At 45.4% G+C, this 21,695-nt stretch overlaps 5 protein-coding genes across 6 annotated transcripts; 3 read left to right on the top strand and 2 right to left on the bottom strand.

The window, feature by feature from the left end:
• Positions 1–3,278: 3,278 nt before the first annotated feature.
• Positions 3,279–4,494, top strand: GL218_05877 (uncharacterized protein; the record flags this gene model as incomplete). Its single annotated transcript, XM_033582569.1, has 2 exons — positions 3,279–3,414; positions 3,563–4,494. 2 exons carry the CDS (start codon positions 3,279–3,281, stop codon positions 4,492–4,494), a joined length of 1,068 nt encoding a protein of 355 aa, XP_033434260.1.
• A 1,509-nt stretch (positions 4,495–6,003) lies between these two features.
• GL218_05876 (uncharacterized protein) lies at positions 6,004–7,404 on the top strand (the record flags this gene model as incomplete). Its single annotated transcript, XM_033582568.1, has 2 exons — positions 6,004–6,306; positions 6,358–7,404. 2 exons carry the CDS (start codon positions 6,004–6,006, stop codon positions 7,402–7,404), a joined length of 1,350 nt encoding a protein of 449 aa, XP_033434259.1.
• Positions 7,405–9,710: 2,306 nt separating this feature from the next.
• GL218_05875 (uncharacterized protein) lies at positions 9,711–11,029 on the bottom strand (the record flags this gene model as incomplete). Its single annotated transcript, XM_033582567.1, has 5 exons — positions 9,711–10,042; positions 10,095–10,167; positions 10,221–10,265; positions 10,316–10,884; positions 10,978–11,029. The coding sequence occupies 5 exons, from the start codon at positions 11,027–11,029 to the stop codon at positions 9,711–9,713; spliced, it is 1,071 nt and encodes a 356-aa protein (XP_033434814.1).
• A 5,141-nt stretch (positions 11,030–16,170) lies between these two features.
• Positions 16,171–19,284, top strand: GL218_05874 (uncharacterized protein; the record flags this gene model as incomplete). 2 transcript variants are annotated; one of them, XM_033582565.1, is made up of 5 exons in its annotated part: positions 16,171–16,855; positions 16,918–17,267; positions 17,325–17,647; positions 17,699–18,236; positions 18,313–19,284. In XM_033582565.1, 5 exons carry the CDS (start codon positions 16,171–16,173, stop codon positions 19,282–19,284), a joined length of 2,868 nt encoding a protein of 955 aa, XP_033434466.1. The 2 variants fall into 2 exon arrangements, with proteins under 2 accessions (XP_033434466.1, XP_033434465.1); XM_033582566.1 differs by having other exon boundaries at positions 16,198–16,855.
• A 508-nt stretch (positions 19,285–19,792) lies between these two features.
• GL218_05873 (Inositol-3-phosphate synthase 1-B) lies at positions 19,793–21,589 on the bottom strand (the record flags this gene model as incomplete). Its single annotated transcript, XM_033582564.1, has 3 exons — positions 19,793–20,093; positions 20,195–20,797; positions 20,865–21,589. 3 exons carry the CDS (start codon positions 21,587–21,589, stop codon positions 19,793–19,795), a joined length of 1,629 nt encoding a protein of 542 aa, XP_033434261.1.
• Between the last annotated feature and the right edge of the window lie 106 nt (positions 21,590–21,695).

Raw genomic sequence — 21,695 nt, 5'->3', positions numbered from 1 at the left:
TATACGGTATTAGATTGACTAACGCTATTTGCGGTTTGCAGTTTTAGAAACAATTTTTTCCTCTTATGTTAATGAGCGACATCGAAAAGGGGTGTAGTTGAATGCCAGTCAAGGGTATAGTAACCTTCGTCTTTAGTACCGCTGCTGCCAGGCTTAATATAAAGTGATAAATATCGGTCAATATGTACCTACATGTTAATGTAAATAAATAGTCCTGATCCAGGCAAGTGACAGCTAAAATAATTTGCATACTTCAGCGAACCCGACTAACACGTAGATAAGCGTCTACTCCTAATAACGACGATGTGCTAAATAAAGAAAATATCAAAAAGATATAATTTGATATAAGCTCTCTTGAAAGTCAAACATCTATTGGCTAAGTTCAGAGCGTGCAAATTATTTTGGTTACCCCTTGCTAGGTGTCAGGATATAGGGGTTAGGACTAGTTAGGTGACGTAGTAGAAATTTAAACTAAGCTTTACTACTTACCAGCTGGCTACATAATAGGGGTTTCCCATATGAGTTGTAGTAAAAATAGGTTCATAATCTGCTTCGGTTTACCAGAGATGAGTAAGTGAAGCGGGTTGTTAAAATTGAATTGATGTATTCCTACCAAATGTAAGTAATCTAGGTTAGTTAAAAGCAACCGTTTTCGTAACGCTTATCGGCACAAACGAGTAAAGGAAATCAATAAGTATTTTACAACATAATAAGACAATATTTAGGTATTTATCACACCTAACAGATTAGTGTTTTCTCATGAGACCATGGATATATGCCTTGACTTCATCGTTGAAAAATAAATTAAGACGGCCTTCTATATCCTCTTATATATCCACCATTATTTAAGGAACATGACAAAATACTCCATTGTGGAAGAATTCATATCATTTTACAGTATTGTACTTACTCAAGTTCATAGTCTGTTAGATGAATCCCACTGTGGTCAAATCAAAAATGGTCCGACTCAGGTTTTTCCTTGGGCACTGCTGGGCGCTGAGGGTGATTCCATCTCCGTTATAAGAAGGCGTATTTGACGGGTTTTCCCTGGTCAAAGTCGACTACCTGGCGCCGGCGCTAACTAGGTAGAGTAATGCTATAGGAAGTGGAAGATCTCTCATGTCAGGCGTTACTCTAGCTCTATCTCTCCCTGCAAAGGAGATGGTACTCTAGACATCTAATAGCGCCATTGATGCGCTCGTTGTAGCTACCTAGCTATAGCACTAATAGACGTAAACTTTCTCATCATAATCATCTCATCATAGTCTGTTAGATGTAACTAACATCACACTCATATGATTTATTTATATTGTAATATTCCTAAGGATCGGGGACTTTATCCGTTTCTTAGGTATAGGTAACATCTTTATGGATAGATATATAACTCCAAATAACTATAACGTGTCGAGTCTAAGACATAGTTGAAAAATAAATATTATGGTTTATACGACTTCTCCTCTTTATGAGAGGAGCTCTACAACTTCTTCCGTCAAAGATGTTTTTGTAGAATAGACAGAATTTCATGACAGGTTTCCCGATGGAGTTCACGGCCAAGTTCACTATCTAATACCTCTCCCGGCCTAAGACGGACGTTAGGAAAATTAAATATCATGGTTGCTATAATTTACTCGGTATACTTGTCATTTCCCTAAAGCTTCCTACTGATCTCTGGACCCAACTCGGTAGCGCCGACGAGAGTGTGGCTTCCAGTCTCGGCAGTTCGTCCGACGAAGAAGTACAATATGTTCATTATAATTTTATAGCCTAAGGGAAAATCGCGAGCCATATTTGTTTTACATAATCCAAGACAACAGGCATTGATGGTTATCCCGTCAGCCTCTCCACGCTCTTTGAGCTGCTTGATAATCCCTCGTATGGCAAAGAATGCGGCTAGCTTCACTATATGATACTGAGCTGTAATATCAAATTTAGAAGGGTTATTGAGCTTCTCTAACAACGTTTGGCCAGTTGGGAGTATTGTAGGCTCAACTACGTGAGAGGCTGAGCTATTGGGGAAGCATAGATGTGGTAGAGTATTGTGATCTGATTTACCTAGTAGCGCTCGCACGCAGCTTCGGGAGAATAAGCAAGGCTAAGAGGGTATTTGATAATACGTTAACTTGAGTACATACCTCATATCCTTCTGGACCAATAGTAATATATGATGGCTTTGCGATACCGGCACAAAGAAGAGCTACATCGAGCTTTGGCACTCGCTGGTCCAAGCGCCTAGCAAATTCTTTGACGGATGCGAAAGTCGATAAATCAACCGTCATAACAATTTCGCCGGAATATCCTGTTTCTCGTTGGATAGCCGCTTTCGCTGCTTCACCCTTTTCGGTTGACCGGACAGCTAAGATGAGAGGTGATGCGCCTGAAGCTGCATATTTGATCGCTGCTTGATACCCTAGGCCGGAATTGGCCCCTGTTACCAGCACAGTGTTATCCTGGAATGAGAGCCCATTGGAGCTGGCAGGGGGATTTTTTTCATCCCACCATTGTTCCTTCAGGGTTGCCACGGTGGTATGTTCAATAAAATTAATTGTTCAGAAAATAGGAAAATTACATTGAACTACAGTACCTTACCGATTGAATTCTTTTATCTGCTACGAGGGAAGCGAAAAACGGAGAATAAAGCGTAGCAAAGGTGTGTCAAATAATTAAAACTGTCGTCGTGGGAATATATATACCAGGGGTATAAATACACTGCGCCTCATACTAACAAAACCACATTTAACCCAAAACGATTATTATTGAAGTTATTTATAGAATTTACATATTAGACACATTTCTCATTCATCTTCAAGAGTAAATATGACTTTTATAAATCACGCCTTGTTAAAAGAACTTATTAATTTCGTATCGACGTAAGAATGTATTGGTTGGTTGAGCTCCGAAAAGCAATGTTTATTATCTAGGCAGTCAGCATTGAAATTTTTTATAATTGGCCGCCACCGCGTCTCGCGTCTATTAAGCCTCAATCGTGATAGGTTGCGTGCCGGTATCCGGGTGAGATAGGTAAGTATAGCAAACACGCCTTGCTTGGCACAGGATGTGACGTCTTATTACTGTCAAATCAAGAAGTTAGATTAAATCAGAACCCTGACGAACATCAAGCTAACGCCTTGGCAAATTCCCTTCCCGCGTTCATCATGATCCAAACTTATTGTAAAGGAGAGGTTGAAATAACCTCGCAGGTCCCGCGTCTTGGGGATAGCCTATCTCCTTATTTGCCTCCATATATTCGGTAGTGTCTATGTAAATATTGGGTAGACAATATGGCCTGGGACGATATGGAGAAGGTTCAAGAACCCCCGCCGCGGACCTCACGGTTGGCATTTATACGATCTAAGAAAGGAATTGCGATTTTCACGGCCGCCAGTTGTCTCCTTGTCGCAGCGGTGGTAGTAATTGGTACGTTCTTGAAAATTCATATTATAATGGAACATATATGGTTGAGTTGTGTATACTAACATGAAGTTTATTGGCTTAGTTCTTGCAGCGACAGGCGTAGTTCATACCGGCAATTCATCTGATGGGTCTAAGTCTAATGAACAGTTAGCCGCTGTCTCTTCACCAACATCGGCTATCTTGGTGGCCACAAGTACAGCGGCAACAGCAGTCGGTGTGCTTGAGCCAACATCGACATCAGCTTCTACTACAGCTACATCCACTACATCATCATCCTTTACGTCTAAGACTACTAAAGCCGCATCTACTACATCGAAATCGACATCGTCCTCAGATGTCTCTACATCTTCCGCTACACCAACTGTTGCAAAATCCGCCACAAACCCTAGCGATGTTCCTCTGAGAATAATGGCTCTCGGCGCTTCCATTGTTAAGGGAGAGACCTCCCCTGGTTATCTGGGGTTCCGCAAGCCAATGCGTGATCAACTTGTTGACCTGGGTTATGAAGTAAACATGGTGGGCTCCGTGAGGCTGGGCGATTTTGTGGATAACGACGTTGAGGCGTATGGGGGCAAGAAAATTACGGAGATGCATAACTATGCCAAGAAGGCCGTACCCAAGATGCTACCCAACGTGTTCCTCATAAATCTAGGAACCAACAATCTTCTACAGAATAAGGATGTCGACAAAGTGGGACAGCAGATGGAGGACATGATCGACTACTTACTGACAGCGTCCGATAAATCGACAGTTATCCTAAGCACCATGCTCACGAACAAGGTTGGCGACCTCGAGACCGAGGTCCTGGATATGAACAGACAATATCGGGATATTATGAAGAAGTTTGAAGCAGATGGAAAACCTGTCGTTCTGGCCGAGATGCATCCTAGCGAGGGCGCTTCAGGGGTTCCCTCAGTAAACGAGATCGGCCCCGACGGGTCTCACCCTACAGTCCAGGGCTACGAGATGATGGGCGGCATATTTGTCAAGGCGATCCAAGAGGCTAGCAAGAAGGGACTTATTCAAAAGCCGGCCAAGAACGGTATTCCCGACGATGGTGAAGCTGGGAGGGATGGATTCTAGTAGCCAGGCCACCGCGACATTTCAACTACTTTTATCATCAGGAGACATCATGAATACTACATGATTCTTGACCGAAAACAACGTGATGGATTCCACCGCAATACAACTATGAAGCAATTCTAGAAACGGGCAACGAGACAATCAGAACAAGACTGGGAAAATCGTACTTGGACGATGATATCTTAATTGTCGAGACGTACATACGAAATTCCATCTCATTGAAGCGGTGACAGCTCCATTATATACACGCCATTATACATAAGGCGTAACCTAATATACGACAACGAGCAGGATGTAAATATAGGCTTTGCTTCACTTACAGGGCACGTTGGGTGGATAACCCGATTCCATCCAGCCAAGGCTAAAGATATCCTTTAACCTTGCCAACATCTCTATGAGATGATGTTAATAGGCATGATAGTTTGTTTTGAAATTTACTTAGATCCTGACGAGTCTACGAAGGCAGGGGTAGGACATAATATAGGGAGGTAGATCATACACATTATCAGTCTCAACAGAATGAGACGTATGAAGCTAAGTCTAGCTTGATTCAGGGGAGGGGGTTGATGTTGATTGAATAGGACTTTACATAAGTACCTTAGGTATATAACTAACCAATTTACAACATTTATACTTTGCTTCAACTGGACAAGAGTACCTCCTAATACTACCGTCAAGTAGAGCTAGATCTACCTGGCCTAAGGCTTCATAAGCAAATGCTCCTCGAGTCTATGTTCCCCGTGTCTCACTTCTTGGGATTGAGATATCTAACCAAAGTAGGTCAAAGGGCTTCAATTTCATCCCCGATGGACGCCATGGTTTACGTGCAAAGGGCCAGACCAACCCAAGCTGATCATTTGCCAGTTCATCCCGTTACGAAATATTGTAGATGGCTTTTTCACCATTGCTGAATATAGGTTTTACTCTTCAGTTACGTATAAGCACTACTTCATATCGCGTGAGTTCATCGGGATCCCCGCGTAAACCTAGAATCCTAATGGTTAGCCTCCTGAGTTGGTCGGCCTTGGCACAACGATGAGGCTGAATTTCCTTCTGTTAGCGCAGCCATAACCAACGCTGGATCTAGCGAAAAGTTCTAGATCGATCTTAGACGGTATGTCTTTGATGATTCTCTAATCAAAGTTGATTAATCAGATAGTGTACTCAGCTGGGCGTACCTATACGGCTGAAATAGGACTCGTAAACCCCGTCCTATTTTGTGCTCGTTGGCTGTTGGCTTGAACTATGGATATTCAGCTAGTCGTCGAAAGAGGAGACAGGATAGGACGTGAGAATTGAGGCCGTCCCGGTACCAAGGTCTTGACTTCAGCTCGTGGGGTTAACGAGCCACCTAAAATCTAGCCCTCAAACCCAAGTATATGCCTTGAGGTATAAAGCCTATCCTTTCGGTTCGATTTCTCTGTGCCTTCTTTCTTCTATCACAAACTCTTACCCTCACTTCTCGACTCTCTCAATCAATCCAACCCTTTTCAGGCAATTTTATCAATCATGTCCTCCGACGAAGCTCAAGTTCAGATCGGTGGCTCGGACAAGGCCATTTGGCTCTCTTACGCAAAAGGGGTCCAGCAACAGATAGTCCCAACAGGCCTCGGTGCCAATGATGTCCTATACGTTTGCCCGCCGACCTATGTCAGCCTTGGTGTGAACGACAGGGCAGAGGACATCAACCGCGATGTTGAAAAGAACGCCGGCGCAATGCTTCCGACTACAGCCAGTGCACTGTTTGTTCCATCATCTGCAAGCGAGCGCTATTTCCTGCGTCTTCGAACTCTCTCCAATTGTATCAACCCAGTATGTCTTCGAAAATATATATACTCCTAACATCGACTAACTTGACAATAGACACCATCTAATATGACTGTCGCTGCAGATATCCAGGCCAAGATTAATGAAGCTCGCACTGACAAGGAATCTGCTGAGACCGATTACACGAACGCTACCCACAAGGCTTGGGACGATTACTCTGCATACCTCCAAAAGGCAAAGAGACAGCATCAGCAGAAAGTTCTCGAATACAAGACTTGGTCGGAAACCAATGCCTCCGATCTTGGTGATTACAGGATCGGTGTCGCGAATGCTACGTCGTCGTACCATAGCCTCCTTAAAAATACCTACGGTCAGCAGGTTCAAAACATGATCGACGTTCAAGTATCGATTGCCAAAGCTATCGACGAAGAGAAACATCCAGGGTTCAATATGCCTACTATATTTGCTGATGTCGCATCCGACAAGGCAATCAACAAGGACGATATTGCCTACGTCCCAGCTTATAGCTTGAGCGGCTATGGCGACTTACTTACCAAGTGGAAGAAATCCAGCAACACCAATTACCACAACATCAGCGTGTCTGTCAACAACAGTAAGAATCTATCATGGACTTCCTTCGGCCACTCGGAGAGTCTCAGCGATACCAAAAAGAAGGTCTGGATCGTCTTCAATGAAAGCTCCAGCTCCGAGGAGAAAGATAAGCATTCCGCCGAGCAGTTGGAGGACCAGCTCAACAAAGTCGACTTCAATCTCAAGGTCAAGGAATGGGCCACCATCCCCATCACCCGCGGGAACTGGGACCACCCTAACATTCGCAAGAACTTCAAGTTTGTCAGCGACACGCCCGCCGAGGAGGACTATGTCGTCCCCACAGCGATGCTCATCGGCTACGGCGTCGGCCTCGAGGCAACGTTCCAGAGCGAAGCCAAGAAATCCGCCAAGGATGCTATTGATCATTTTAGCAAGACCGCCGAGTCTGGGATGAGAATTTTGGGTATCAATATCCAGCCTTCCAAGTCCAACATGAGCAGCTCTTCTACGTCCAAGAGCGATGTTAAGTTCGATTCTGAAAATGGAAAAATCTCTATTAGTCCGGAAAATAACCTGTATGTCACTGTGTAATAATGTGTACCAGTACCTCTGCTAATTCAAGTCACAGCAACCCCGTCGTGCTAGGAATTCTTGGAAGTAAGATCAGGTTGTAAAGGGGTAGAGGGATTCTCAGGTTGGCTGAGCCTAGACACGTAAATAAATCGTGCTCAGTTACTCGATCGCTAGACAGAATAAGTATCTTAAGTAGGTATATTTTATAATAACTCAAATACACGAGAAGTTATCACAGATGATATTTAGCATTCACAAATATGTCATAATATTGGTTTAACACTTGAACGCCTTGATCATAGATACGTCGTTGCCTACCTAAGTACTTGGGTAAGTACCTAACCTAGTAGGTGGTAATCATATGATGGTTACCAGGCAACGAAACCGCGCGCATGCTAAGTTTAAAAGGCGCATTAAGCGCACCTTCTATCACGAAGCCCCAATCCGAGATTTTCTTGCCAACATGGCCGTGGTCTAGTGGTTAAGGACATGAAGGGCTAATCGAGTTCGAGGCTAAGTCGCGGCGACAAAAAGGCCAATTTGTTCAGGTCAAGTGCTAGGTTTGAACTCACCTTTTTTGTCCCTTTTTCGTACCATTTTCTTGTATTTCTATTATTTGCTAATTCCTTTTTTTCTTCTTTTTTTTTTACTATTCTCTTTACCTCTATTTCCAATTTTCCTGATTTTCGCATTAAAAATTCTAACCAAAAGTAAAAACTCCAACACGGGAGGTTTTCGCAAGCAAAAAAAGGTAGGCAAACAAACTTCAGGTGCCCAAGACATATTTTTAGATTGCTCAACGCGTTACCCAGACGTGTTGTTTCGTAATTGAACAAGAGTCTGGTGATCTCAATTATGTGGGCTTTTTACTGAAGTCTTACCCCTATATCTAAACCATCACTGATTACCAAATGTATTGTAGTGGTTCCACTTAAACAAAACGAATACAAGTGATCGAAGATGCGAGCAAGTAGTGAGAGTATAACTCTATCGAATCGTGGAAGTTAATGATTCCTCTCTTCGTAGCCCCCTAAGGGAACTTCTACCTATCCTTTAAGCATCCGGTCGTGTTTTGTGACGCTAGGAATATTGCTAGTATATCTATTTATATATCGGATGTACTAGCACATCACTGGAGAATAGGATGGTGTCACACGCCTGATTATCTGACTGATTGTGTTGAAATCATAAGAACGAGCTACGCACTACCAATTACCAAAAATACACACCTGTCCCAGGTTATCTGACATATCTGACTAATATGACATTACCATAGAGTATGGGATATCCGATTCGCTAGCCACATTTGAAGCCGGAACGGTGATGGGCATCTTAGAGATCAGTTTGCCGTCCAACGATACTGCCATTATCATTAGCATTAATCACGAAACTAGGAAATCAACGACTGTAACATACAACATTTAAACGTCACCTCCTGGCCTTCCATTGTCGCTTCAACCTGAAATCTAAACTCTTGGTATCTGCTTGGTAGGCTAAACCAAGACCTAGGGCGAGTTTTCAAGCCCGAGTAGTTGCATGTTATAGTTTCGATTTTTCGAACTCCTGCATACGCATTAGTTGACGGCCAAATATATTGAAAACTATTGAGAATAGTGCGAACCATTATCGGGAGTACAGAATTCCGGTGGGTCCTCGTCCAATGAGCTGACCACAGAGATATTGCCCACGAGGTTAGAATCCTTCAAACGAGGTGCGAATCTACGATAAAATTCCCTGGTGAATTTATCTCCAGCTTTCGTCTCATACCCCTAAGAAGAATAAGTGTTAAGCATAATCAGTTTAATGAAGTGAGGCCCTTACCTTTTGAATCAGCCAGTCTATACATTCAACCATACGCCCCTCACCAAACCGATTTCCCCTGACTCCATTGTGCTTCTTTGCCAGCTTATGGGACTTATTTTTGCTGTCATATTTCTCCCATTTCATGATTCCGAAAGAATCTTGGGAACACAACTTGGTGAACGTAGATGGTCCATTATGAAGACGGCGCACGCGTTCATATACAAGACCTTTGCATACGCAGAGCTGTGGCTTAGATGATACACTAAAACGAGCATTTTTGATCAATGAAAAGTTTTTGAATGCGGCTTGAAGCTGCTTCTGGACATATGGGGAAGAGCCAAGGCCGCCTGAGAGAATGATATGATCCTATTGACCAGTATTGTTAGCAGGCCGTTAACAAACGGACGTTGAGGACTGGGAGGACCGACAATGGGTTTTCCGTCCATTACCGTCTCTTCAATGTTAGCTGCGATGTCCTTAATTTGCTCGTCAAACATTGACTCCAATTGACTCCTGCAACCTTAAAGTAAGTAAGATGTACCCAGTATCGCATAGATGGTCACAAAAGGGGCATACCATTTAACGCGTAACTCCCCATTCATGATGTTAGCTTCTTCAACTGAGACATTTCCGTTCAATCCAGGTATTCCCACAAGGAAAACGTCATCATCGGCAAAAAGGCCATTGCAACTATGTTTGCAGTTTTGAAATTCTTCACCATTCATCATTCTCCAAGCTAGCTCTAACGGGTCGCCGCCCGGTAGCTCATGGCCAGCCTTCTTTAAAATTTCCAGTGCTTCGAGTGCCAGTTCCTGGAATTGGCTATCGATGTATGTGGAACCAGCGTCCTCACCTAAAACCAAGGTTAGTATTTGTCCAACCTCATATGAATGGCATCTTCTTACCAATGTTTGGTTTCAACTCAGCCAATCGAATATCGTTTTCTCCCAATATCTTTACCTTAGAGAGACAAATGTCCTATTAAATGTGAATAAAAATGCACAAATCGTGCTTAAAAGGAGTCGACTCACTATTGTGCCACCCCCAGCATCCACAACCAGCAAGGTGTTGTCATTCTATATCTAGTCAGACTTTACCCAATGGAGATTGATGGAGAAATACTCACCTGGAGTTCAATTTTATCCTCCAAGACTGAGAATACGGCAACTGCTTCAGGCTCACTAAGAGAAGCAGTCAATCTGTGTTTTGGATGATCTCCGAAACCAGCTTTTTTCGCAAGGCCTTTGAGTTTCTCGACTGTTGCCCTATCCCAGGTAGCCGGGAAGCTAAAGATGAACTCTATTGACGCATCCTTCCAGGTCTTATTCATCGGTTTTAACTCTGAGGCACTGAGTTTTTTCTCTATATGACTATAGAGTCTGGAGAGAAAGTGTTCATAGCAAGTATCAGCCGATGGCAGATCTTTTCTGGTCGGATGTTGTTGGATGGTGTAAGGTGAAGAGTGACCAAAGTCAATTTTGAACCATTTGGCATATACGTGGTTGCTAGGATATTCTGGTTGATCCTGCTTGGTAAAACCCCACGCGATAGGGCCCCGGTCGATGTCTTCTCTGTCATAAATCAGCTGCGTAGGAACCTTTCCTTCCTCGTCTCTGTTTTCCCAGTTTTTGAACTCCATTACAGGAGCATCGAGGTGTCTAGCTTTGGCAAGATTGCTATAGGCCACGGCCGTACCTGTTTTAGGTACAATGCAACGTCAGTAGGAATCAGTTGAAAAGTGAGCATTGCATTCACTAATGCGCCAGTCACTCGGTGAAGTTTACTTACCACTCATGCCCACATCTATCCCAATAACCATATCAATACGTTGTGAGGCCATGGTGTGAGACTTGAAATACGGTGTTGCTAAATTATAGCTGAGTATAAGTAGAACTAGTAGATTTCAATGAAGTGTGGGTGTTGGATAGAATCTATTATGTTATGCCAGAATATGAACAAGTCTTATATAGAATCAGTAGGCAATCAGGCTGCGTGGATTTCATCCTCTTTTCTATTTCGGTGAGGCTGCATCTCATGATCGGTTGAATCTCCATTGACCAAAAAAGACCCCCACGGAGCTGGATAAAGATGCAGATGCATAGGTAGGAGGTATGCATCGTCTTTTGATCCCCGAAACACCAGAAACGCCACTATCACAACCTATCGGCGCTTTTCTCTACCAATGATTATTGCCTTAGGCACCTTAAGAGGTATCTAGGTAGATATCAGGTTTTGAACCTATAGGTACTCTGTAGGATGAGGGGACTTGGAGCGTGCATATATCTTACATGCGACCGTTGTACGCCGGTCTCAGCCTTTTCAGCTGAACGAATGTTAGGTACCAAGTATCAATAAGCCACTTTTTGGAGATTTGTCCCTGATTCCAGCCATTTCTTTTTCACAACTCAGACTCAACAAGGTCTCTTCTGGGTCTTCCATCTAACCGCTTGTATCAAAAATCATCAACTCTGCCAATTATACGACATGTACTCATCAGGCGCTGTAGCAGGTATTGCCATAGGCTGTGCCTTCGCAAGCGCAGCTATCGTTTCCGCTGTATTCCTGCTAATATACCGCCGTCGACCAAATCTGAAGCCAACAACTCTAGAGTCAATAACTCCAGAGCCAACAACGCCAGAGCCAAAAAATCTGGAGCAAGTGCCGCGTATTGAATCCGTGCTTGACTATTTACCACAGGGAATCGGTCATAAAGAACTTAGACAAGAATTTTCTCAGTTAGAAACTCAAATCAAGACCTTCGTCGTTAACTACTTTCATACTCAATCCGTTCATGCAACAACCGTGGATACCAACAAAATACATGTCATGCTAGGCGCAACCGATAATCACTCCAGCAGCCAGTGGTCAACTCAATTATGCGACACCACTAATCGAGGAATTACGCTTAGAACATACATTGCCAGAGTTCTCTGGGCCCGAGTCGACCCACGAGGTCTTGCAGAGAGAACCCTTCTTCCTGTCGATGTTGTTCGTTGTTATCAAGCAGCGCTTCTAAAAAGCCGTAAGTTACTGAAGAGCCGCGGTCTGAAAACACAACTGACATTTGCACTTAGATCCGCCACTTCTTCTAGAGTCCTGGCGCGCTATGACTGCTTCCGTTCTAGCAGATCAATACCCACGAAATAGGCTGGCGGAAGGTGATCCACGCGCCGATAATATCAAGAGAACAGCGGCTGACCTACTGGATGCTCTGCAACCTTTCCGGACTGAAGGAGCTGAAGAGAGATCTACACGTATTTTAGAAGAGATAGTCACGAGTTTCGCGGTTCTAGGATTCAAACTCTTCTCACATATAAATACCATTGAGGTTGTATGGCCTCCCTCGTCAGCTACCCAAGTGGTTCTTTTCCCTGCTTTGAAGCAGTATCGTCTTGATGAAGGACAACGCATTGTTACAATCAAGGAAGCATCTTTTCATTGAGTACACAGGTACTTTCATTGTTTTCTAAAAATTAGGAATATAGTTACCATAATTAATCTAATAATTTACCTCACGAATATGTCAAGTTGTGATGATCATCAGAAGAGAGTGCTCCACCACGAGTACATCTAGGAAGCTATCATAATTCCTGATGTAGCTCGATTGCGGAATACTATGAAGAGGGTCGTGCTACCCATCATTGTGGCTACCTACCGACGATTCTATGGTATATACTACTACAAAAGGATTCTTTGTTACACGCCGGTTGTCTAATAGGTATCATCGAATAGACTAAGCGCTTAGTATAATATGCCTAAAATAATATCCAATAATAGAGGCAAGATAAACACTTTGATGAGACCTTTCCAATTAGGAAGTTCAAACTTGCCTTCTCTTTTTTTGTCCATCTCGACACGGGAGCTCGTGGACGGGGCTGGCGGCTATCTTGCTTCAGGGGCATAATAGAGGTATAATCACGGAAGAGTTCCGCGGTAGCTTTATTCCTTTAATACAACCTATTGGCGGTTCTCCTTATCATTTCAAAGGAACCCATGACGCCGATCTCAGTTCGAAAGTTAGAAAAATATTACCAAAACGAGCTACACTGCTTCAAACATTAGCTAGTCTTAATGCCCGTCACTCGTCTGCTGAAAATACTCGTGTAACCACCTGAAGGATTCTACGAACAGCCGCATAATCAGTTGAAGCCCTCAACCAATAATCTTAATATAATAATGTATCATATGCGTAGGTTCTTCACCGAAAGCCACTGCAGCGCTTCGGGTCACAGGCATTTCACAGCCGCGGTCTCCAAAAACGCCCAGATCATCACATATCCTACATCCTTCAGGTGAAACCCCCCCTCCCAAATAAGTTCACGCATATAAGCGACGAATGTGACCAACGAACTTCCAGGAAAGTGATGCATATGCAGCATACACGCTGTCACAAGGTCAATATTATGGTTAGGAAAACAACTTCGTTGCTGCATAGGTTATCTAGGTAACTATACGGACCAAAGGCCTGGGCGTACGTAGGAGATGAGAACAAAGGGACCTTCATCTCGTACGTCCACGTCGTGACACAAGCTACTGCATTTCATTACAGCGATACGCCGATTGCTAGTCTAATTAAAGGAAGAAGCGGCGTGACCTAGATGCAGCCATGAAAAAGAGAAGATTCAGCATTTCTCGCTCATCTCAATGCGAGGGTTCAATGGCTATGGTCGCTTACTAGGCTAGCCGGCTCGGATAGGGGCCTGATATGTAGACAATCAAGTAACAGGTCCATTTTAATGAATATATAAACATGAAGCAACGGATAGAAATAATTCTCTAGAAAAATATAACCGTATGAAACTTATTGCTTCACCAACAATCATTTCTCACTCGAGCCAAAGACTTCACTACCTACTGCCTAGCAAGCATGGATCCATCCGGCATAACAACTATCCTGTCAGCAATATGGGAAATCTCTAAAATCACAAAACAGCTCATTGATGTCCCAGAAACCTCCAGGGTATTCGTGAGGATACTTGAGCAGGTCGCTCGCGATAATGAGTATGCCAACAAATTTTACAAGACAATCCCATCACACATAAAGTATAATTGCATCCGGTTCGAATGGATAAGGGAAGTAATCACTTCAAATAGCTGTGACGTTATCGACTTCATGAAGTTCGTGGGCGAACTCAACCCGGATTCACCAAGCTTCAAACAGCGGGCTAGTTTTCTCCTAATGACAAAAGAGAAAACCCTCAACGACTGGGAGAAGAGATTGTGTTTTTCGCACGGTCGTTTATTGGCCGCGGTTAACACAATGGACGGGTTAGCTCCTCAGCCTGACTCTTCAAGAGACTCGTCTGTGTCTTCGCCTGCAGCAAGGCCTTTGCGAAGCAGAGCGTCTCCAGGACCACCACAGTGCCTCTCGGACACAAAAGATATCGGTTCTATCCTCGGTCGACTAGAAGTTGCCGATGAAAAGGCGGCTTGATCATACTACCCCTATCACCGCTATTGAGAAGCGCGGGTTTTAATTTAGCTATCTGCATTGCGGAACCCAGAGCCGTGATCCAAATCATTGCGAGCTCTTTTCCCTTGTTGGAGGAAAAGGGTCCAATTTAGCTCTTAGGCAGAAATGTGTTGATTCGAGAAATTCTTCTATGTGTTAGGAATGGATACAAGAACCAAGGCTTATAGTATATGTACCCGTGCTGGGCACGGCTAGGTAGTTTTATCTTAGTCTGCATCTTGACACTATTTATCTCTACTTTCAGTGATTTCCTATGGTATATTCTCCCAAAATTCATCATAATGATAGTTTTTGTAATCAATACGTGTAAGAAGGCTATTGCGAAGTCTGGGACTCTAATCGTTGACTTTAGGGTCTATAGTATAGGTATAAGTTGTATGTACGTGAGGGTGTGGCTTACGTGTAGCGTAGGTAGGTAGTTGTTGGATGTGGCTTAAAAAGTTCGTCTACATTAGGAACCTTCAATTCGATATGCTGCTTGGACCATACAAGATAGCCGAGTCCAGATGCACACAATATGTTGCAAAAATAGATTTACTTGGTTTGGGTTCTATCAAATCAACTCCTTATTAGTAGCATTCTCAGATTCATCTTCATGTAAGGAGATACCTATACATAGGCTATCTGAAAGGTTATAGGGTAACAATGAGGCTCTCGATAGAATGTACCTAAGTACTCTTATTCTATTTTTAGAGACCATGCATACTAAAAATTGCACTATCGTAGCGGGACAGCGGGAGAACCATGATTACCTAAAGGGGCCATGATACATTGGTACATAGGTGCCACCTATTCAGCCATTGATGTTCTTTCTTTGGCTGTATTAAACTTTTAATGTTCTTCCATGCATCTCTTTTCTATGCAAGTGCCACGATGCGCTGCCAGCGTGTTTATCCCTTCCTTCATCTTTATGGTGTAAGCAAGGCTATCTGCCCTTGTACAACGCGATGGATTCTTACGTATCCTGGCTAGCCTCTCCCTACTTTGGAGACAGCAAGGGGAGAATGTGACCTAACAACTCTCTAAAAGTAGGCTTTTAGAGTTCTATCGATTCCTATTTGTTGTCTTCGTCAAATGTTGGAATTCATTTCTGAGCAATCGATAATCATAAATATACAAATTGCGCTGCGGATGCTATGTTGGTATCCGAATAAGTCCGAGCTTTTTAGTCATAACTACCTAGACTAATAAACTGCAATGGAGGTAGATATATAAGATCGTCAACATTATCGTGTTTTTGGAGTAGCGGATAAGCACCGTGTCCGTCTCTGCCACAACCCACTACAGGATCCCGTTCCTCTGCCGGGTTCTATCCGCAGTTGATCCTCTACAGTGAGTGGATAAAAAGCGAAAGAAAATGGGGCTTTAACCATTTTGCTGTTGCTATGGTTATTCAGCACTGTGCGGCTTTGTGCTGAAATGTTTGCTATTATCGCCTTTTCCATATCATTGAATTGACCGGTTCCGTTAAGGTTATTCACCTTAATAGTAAAAGAGCAACTTCAGCTATGATACCTAAATGCAGATCAGCGGTCATGGAGAAGGGTGCAGAGGAACCGGATGCCCACTTGGCTGATGAGGTGCCCATTTTTCTACCATCGACATTCTCGCCTTGGCGTAATCCGAAGGAGTTTATTACTGGCAGTGAACCAACATTTGCTCATTCAGCCGCTCAGCCACCAGTACTGCCTCCCCAGACGTCCAGAGAAACAACAACAAGATCACAAGATATCTCCGAAGAAGATATATCGAATTCTCCGTTGCAGCAACCAACTTCCCCTTTCAACACCCTGGTAGCAGCGAAAACTGACACGACCGACGACAAACGCGCATCTCGGCCATTCGAAAACGGCATGCAGCCCAGAACGGAAGTTGGTATCGAAGCTGGTAATTCTGCTGCAGCTAATCTTGAGAAACCTGGACCCCTGCGCCGCACAAGATTCAAAGAAATGTTAGATCGTTCTCTTCCAACAACGCTTTTCAAAAGCAATTCTTTCTCTCGTATTAGTGGCAATTACGACGAGATTAGAGAAGATCACCAAGCCGCACCCCCACATCGCGAGATGGAGAATCGTGATACGGAGAATTATCCAATGGGCTCGGTCAACAACGCACGCGAAATCCCAGAAGAGAGCTGTTCAAGCTCGGATGATAGCAGCGATATCGAAATTGATGATCTCGCTACGCGATACGGTATATTCGGGTTTCATTCTCGTGCTTTGCCTACGGTATTCGATACTAACCGATCTTTCTAGAGCGACCACCCCTCGACTGCCACTCAAGGCGGGATGTATACATCAAGCATTGGAGCTGGGAATACATTGTTCTAGCTTTGTTGTCCTTGTACTCTACACTTCTAAGCGGATTGTGGTTTATAACCTCTATCTACCAGCCGCGATATGGAAGAGGGATATCATCTAGCGAGGGGTGGAAGATGGCACCTTCGACAGCCACTCTTGTTTGCACCTTAGTCGCTAAGACCATTGAAATATCATTTGTCACGGTCTACGTCGCTCTTCTTGGCCAAGTCCTAACTCGAAGAGCTTTCATCAAAAAGGCGAAGGGCGTTACTCTTGCCGAGATGACGATGCGGAATTGGGTCATCGTGAGTAAACAACTATGTACTGCTGTTTTGTTTTACTGTTCATACTAATGAGTTTAGCAACCGGGATCTTTACTTACTTATTGGGAAGGAGTTCCTTACGCAGCGATGACCATTTTAGGTGGTGTGAGTCTTCTTGCGACTCTCTGCTCCCTGTTTTACACTACGGCGTCGGACGCCCTGGTAAGCCCTAAGCTTATGTTTGGTCGGTGGGAGAATCGCGAGTTAGAGGGGCTAGTGAAGGCTTCCTATGCGAACCCTTTCTATGTACAGAAAGCTTGCTCGACCCCTATCGACCTAAGAATGGACCCCAACAATTCGGCGCCCTCTTGCCTCGATGTCCAATACTCGGGACAGTCCTATCATAATCTACTTACCTTCATGTATGTTATACTCTCTCAATGCTATTAACCTCTAGCTAACAGCCTATCCAGGACAGAATGGCAAGCTATCCACGATAATAAGACTTCAGCGATGGACAATCTCGCCTCGAGACCTGTGGGAAGGCATAGTCTATTCGACAACACAACAATGGTATCATCTTGGATCGAGACCGATTTCGGGAACCCGGAGCTTAATTTAAAAACCCACAACAGGATCATCAATAATGTCACGCTTGCGATGCCACATGCAGGCGTCTACTTGGCTGCCACAGACCCGCGCAACGACATATTGCAACCCGACGATCTGGCTGGTGTTGGCGAGTACTCAATCCGTGCCAGCGTTGTTTCACCAGTGGTCAATGTCATGTGTGTTCATATGACCCACGACGAGTTAGCACCCCTCATATACACTACTTGGCCTGACGCCCGAACGGAGGGCACCGAGATACCCGGACAGAAAACCGGCGTAGAAGATTGGTTCAACGATGTCCCGCCCCCGGCTGACGATGAATGGCTCAACAGAACCGTAGTTGATGGTATTTTTCGATGGGGTCCTAAGTATCACCGTCGACCCCCTGTCTTTCAACTGGTTAGAATCTCTTTTTCTTCTTGCTTCAATAGCCCCTAGTTTATATAAAGGGTGCTTAGTCTAACAACTTTAATAGTTTCCAATCGACTATAATATGATCACTAATACTTCAGTCGCCAACTCGGAGTCTTTGTACGTACTGGCCAAGTCGAATGCCATAGCTGAATACACGCTTTGCGAGATGCGGTCGTGGGTAACACCCAAGTGTTCAACTCGATTCGACGTCTCGGGTATATCCGGCGGCTTCATGCGGGCACATTGCGAGGATCCTGAGGACACCGACTCGTACTCTGCTGCATCGGGCAACGACGACGTTAAAAATCCCCCCGATCCCTCTATCGACTGGAGGAACCTAGCGGAGCAGTGGCGCCTTTCCATGGATCTTAACGGTGGCGTGCAGAACAATAATGCGAGCAACGCGCGCATCATGACGAATTTCATATTACGCGAAGCGGCGCTTGACCCGTTCCTACCCTCCATAGCTGAAGCTCTAGCAGTGCTCTCGTCATCAACTCTTGTCGCCGGGACTCTCGGATCGACTTACCGTATGAGTTGGGATTATCCAAAGGTCGAGATGGACTCGGGCGTCTACGAGACATTCAAGGCGTCTATGCGTACCCAACAGTATACATCCTCACACGTACAGGGATGGCAAGGCATCTTCTACGCCGTATTAGGGACAGTCTTCGCGATTAATGTAGCATGTCTGCTTTATCTCGCCTTCTTCCGCCAAGGGCTCGTGAGCGACTACACCGAGCCCCAGAACCTATTCGCCGTCGCTATCAACTCGCCTCCCAGCGTCGCGCTATCAGGGAGCTGCGGCCACGGCCCGGACACGGCAGGGCTGGTTGTACCCTGGAGCGTGAATTACTCGGCTGCCGCTAACCACTATTTCTTCGAGGAGGTGGGCGGTAATACTAAGGGTCGTGCCGGCACCCGCATGAGTATGGGGAGCGGTTCCGATCTGTTGCCAGCGAATGAAGGCCGGCTCAGGGGGAATAATTACAATAATTACAAACGGCTTAGGGAAAGCAAGTCCTGGTTTTAAAAGGGGGGTATCCTACTACGGGGGAAACGGCAGTCGGACTGAACTAATCATCTGCATAACGCTGCATTTTGCACCTTTTACATGTCTACACTAGCATAGCGGTGGCGTTCAAGGGATTAGGGGCCAAGATACCATTCGGGAGAGGGAAAACCTCCCGATCTGTTACATTTACAATACGTTAGGTGCTTTTCGCTGTATAAGCCCTCAACATAACATCGCATCGAGATGAGTCACGAGTCCCAGGACAGTACGTAATTCAGAAAATAGATAAATCCATAATTTGTTTATAGTAGATTTTCTCGTTATCTAACCTAGGATGTTGAGATCCTATGCATATGTGTCTGGCAGCGTTGAGCTATATCCATAAAAATGATATTTCCAAAAAGCGGTTATGTCGTGGCACAAGCGACTGGACAAAGGCCATAACCGAAGAATAAAAGCAATCAGCAGGGCGAACGAATCCCCCATTCCAAAAATCCAAAATCACGCCTACGGGAAGCACAGCTGTTTAAAACAGCTTATGCTCAAGCGTCATATCGGACTCGGGCTCCAAGCCGACGCAAGCGCGGAAGATATTCGTCAAGGCGCCGCGCTGCTTGGCGAGGGAGTTGACGACGGGGGTCCCGGGCGGCGTCAGGGGCGCCTTGAGCATGTAGCTCAGGATGCTGAGGACGCTGTGGAAGCCCTTGAACTCGGAGGCGGGCTGCGCGGAGAGCTTCCAGCTGATGCGCGTCATCATCTCGGCTACGATCACTAGGTCGATGATTAAGGGCGAGGCGAGGAGGGAGTCTTCGCAGACGTTGAAGATGCTGGGGGTGGGGGGTTAGTTACGTAGGTAGGTAAGGTTGATAATAGGGAGGGAGAGGAAAAAGAGGAGAGGAAAAAGAGGAAAGGAAAGGAAAAAACTCACGAAATGGTCTGGTGTCCGCCCATGAAAATCTCGGCGTAGTACTCGTCTAGCGCACGCTTGTTGTCGCCGACGGCAGGCATATATTTAATGACAACAGTGTGATCGGGATGTTCGCCCTTCTTATACAAGACCGAATTCGCCTCGACCATATCGTCGACGACGTTGCTCTTGGAAATCTCCTTGGACCGGAACTGGCGCTGAGAGCTCAAGTTCTTGCCGTCGTTGTTGCCGAGGTGGTTGTAGCTCGCAATGGAGGTCAGCTTGATGCCGGCGTTGATGAGGAAGTCGACGAGGGCGGATTTCATCTTGGTCTGGCCGGACTTGAAGTCGTCGCCGCCGATGAAGGCGTCGTGGCGGGAGGCCAGGTCGATGGCGCCCGGGACGAATGTGTTCTGCGGAGACCCGTTGATGAAGGGCGTCGATTCGAGGATGCAGGCTACGGCGAAGATGGTCGAGGGGGAGATCTCTTCGTGTCCTTGCTCGATGGCTTGGAGCAGGTTGTCTGCCGTGTCGTTGATGCCGGGGATGATGTCGGCGTAGCGCTCCGTGTTCGCGGTCCATTGCACGATGACCTTGTCCAGGCCGTTTTGCTGCTTGAAATCGCTATTTTCAGATTAATAAAAAAGCGTTCTATATATACTAGGTATGTAGGCGTGCAAGCTAGACTTACCGGATATCCTGGCGGATCTTCTCGACGTGAGTCGTAGAGGCCTTGCTCCCGGGAATGAGATTGTCGGCTCGGTCCTCCTGGTTGGCGGCAATGAAGTCGGGGTAGTAGATACTAGGGAGAGGAACCATCTGGGCCAACTCCTTCTTGACCTGCGCCTTCAAAGTAGGTTCGAGCACGGCAGCACGGTCCATAGCGTCTGCGAGGTTCATGCTGCTGATATCCCACCCGCCGATGACGAGATCGTTGGGATGGACCATGGGAAGGACGTCGTGGAATGGGATGTTGACTTCTTGCTTGGTGATGGGATCCGTACCGAGCTTCATGGTAGAGCCCATGATGACGGACCCGTAGTAGTTGGCTGCACGAGGACCCTCGCGGGTCTCCCAGACTAGGCCCCGGCGATTGGCGATGATGCCGGCGGTCACGGTGGTGCCGTTGTTTCCACCCCAACCAACAAGCATCATACCAACCTTGGGGACCTTGCGGTCAACTTTGAAATCATAGGCTGTCTCCTTAGGCGTAGCTACATATTTGCCGGCAGCATCCTGGGTGACGCTGGTGGTCCGGTAGGTATACTTGGATAGGATCTCATTGTCGGTGTAGGTCACGTTGGGAGAGCTGACCGTGAAGAGATTACTGGATGGCGATGAAGCCGAGTTGTCGGTACCGTTCGAGTGTCCATTCCCGTACGCGGCCCCCGCGTCTGCTTCGGCGTGCGGTGCCATGGTGCTTTTCTGTTACTGGCGGTATACCTTGGTAGATTTGAAATTGAGGTATCTGGGCAACCCTTTACTGAATAAAGGGCGAGTCCGCTGCGCCTCCGGGCGAAGA

The sequence above is a fragment of the Daldinia childiae genome (genome assembly GCF_008694065.1).
Source record: "Daldinia childiae strain JS-1345 chromosome Unknown Scaffold5, whole genome shotgun sequence".
NCBI classification, from domain to species: domain Eukaryota; kingdom Fungi; phylum Ascomycota; class Sordariomycetes; order Xylariales; family Hypoxylaceae; genus Daldinia; species Daldinia childiae.
The sequence above is the reverse complement of the archived record's forward strand: the minus strand, read 5'-3'. Positions and strand labels throughout refer to the sequence as shown.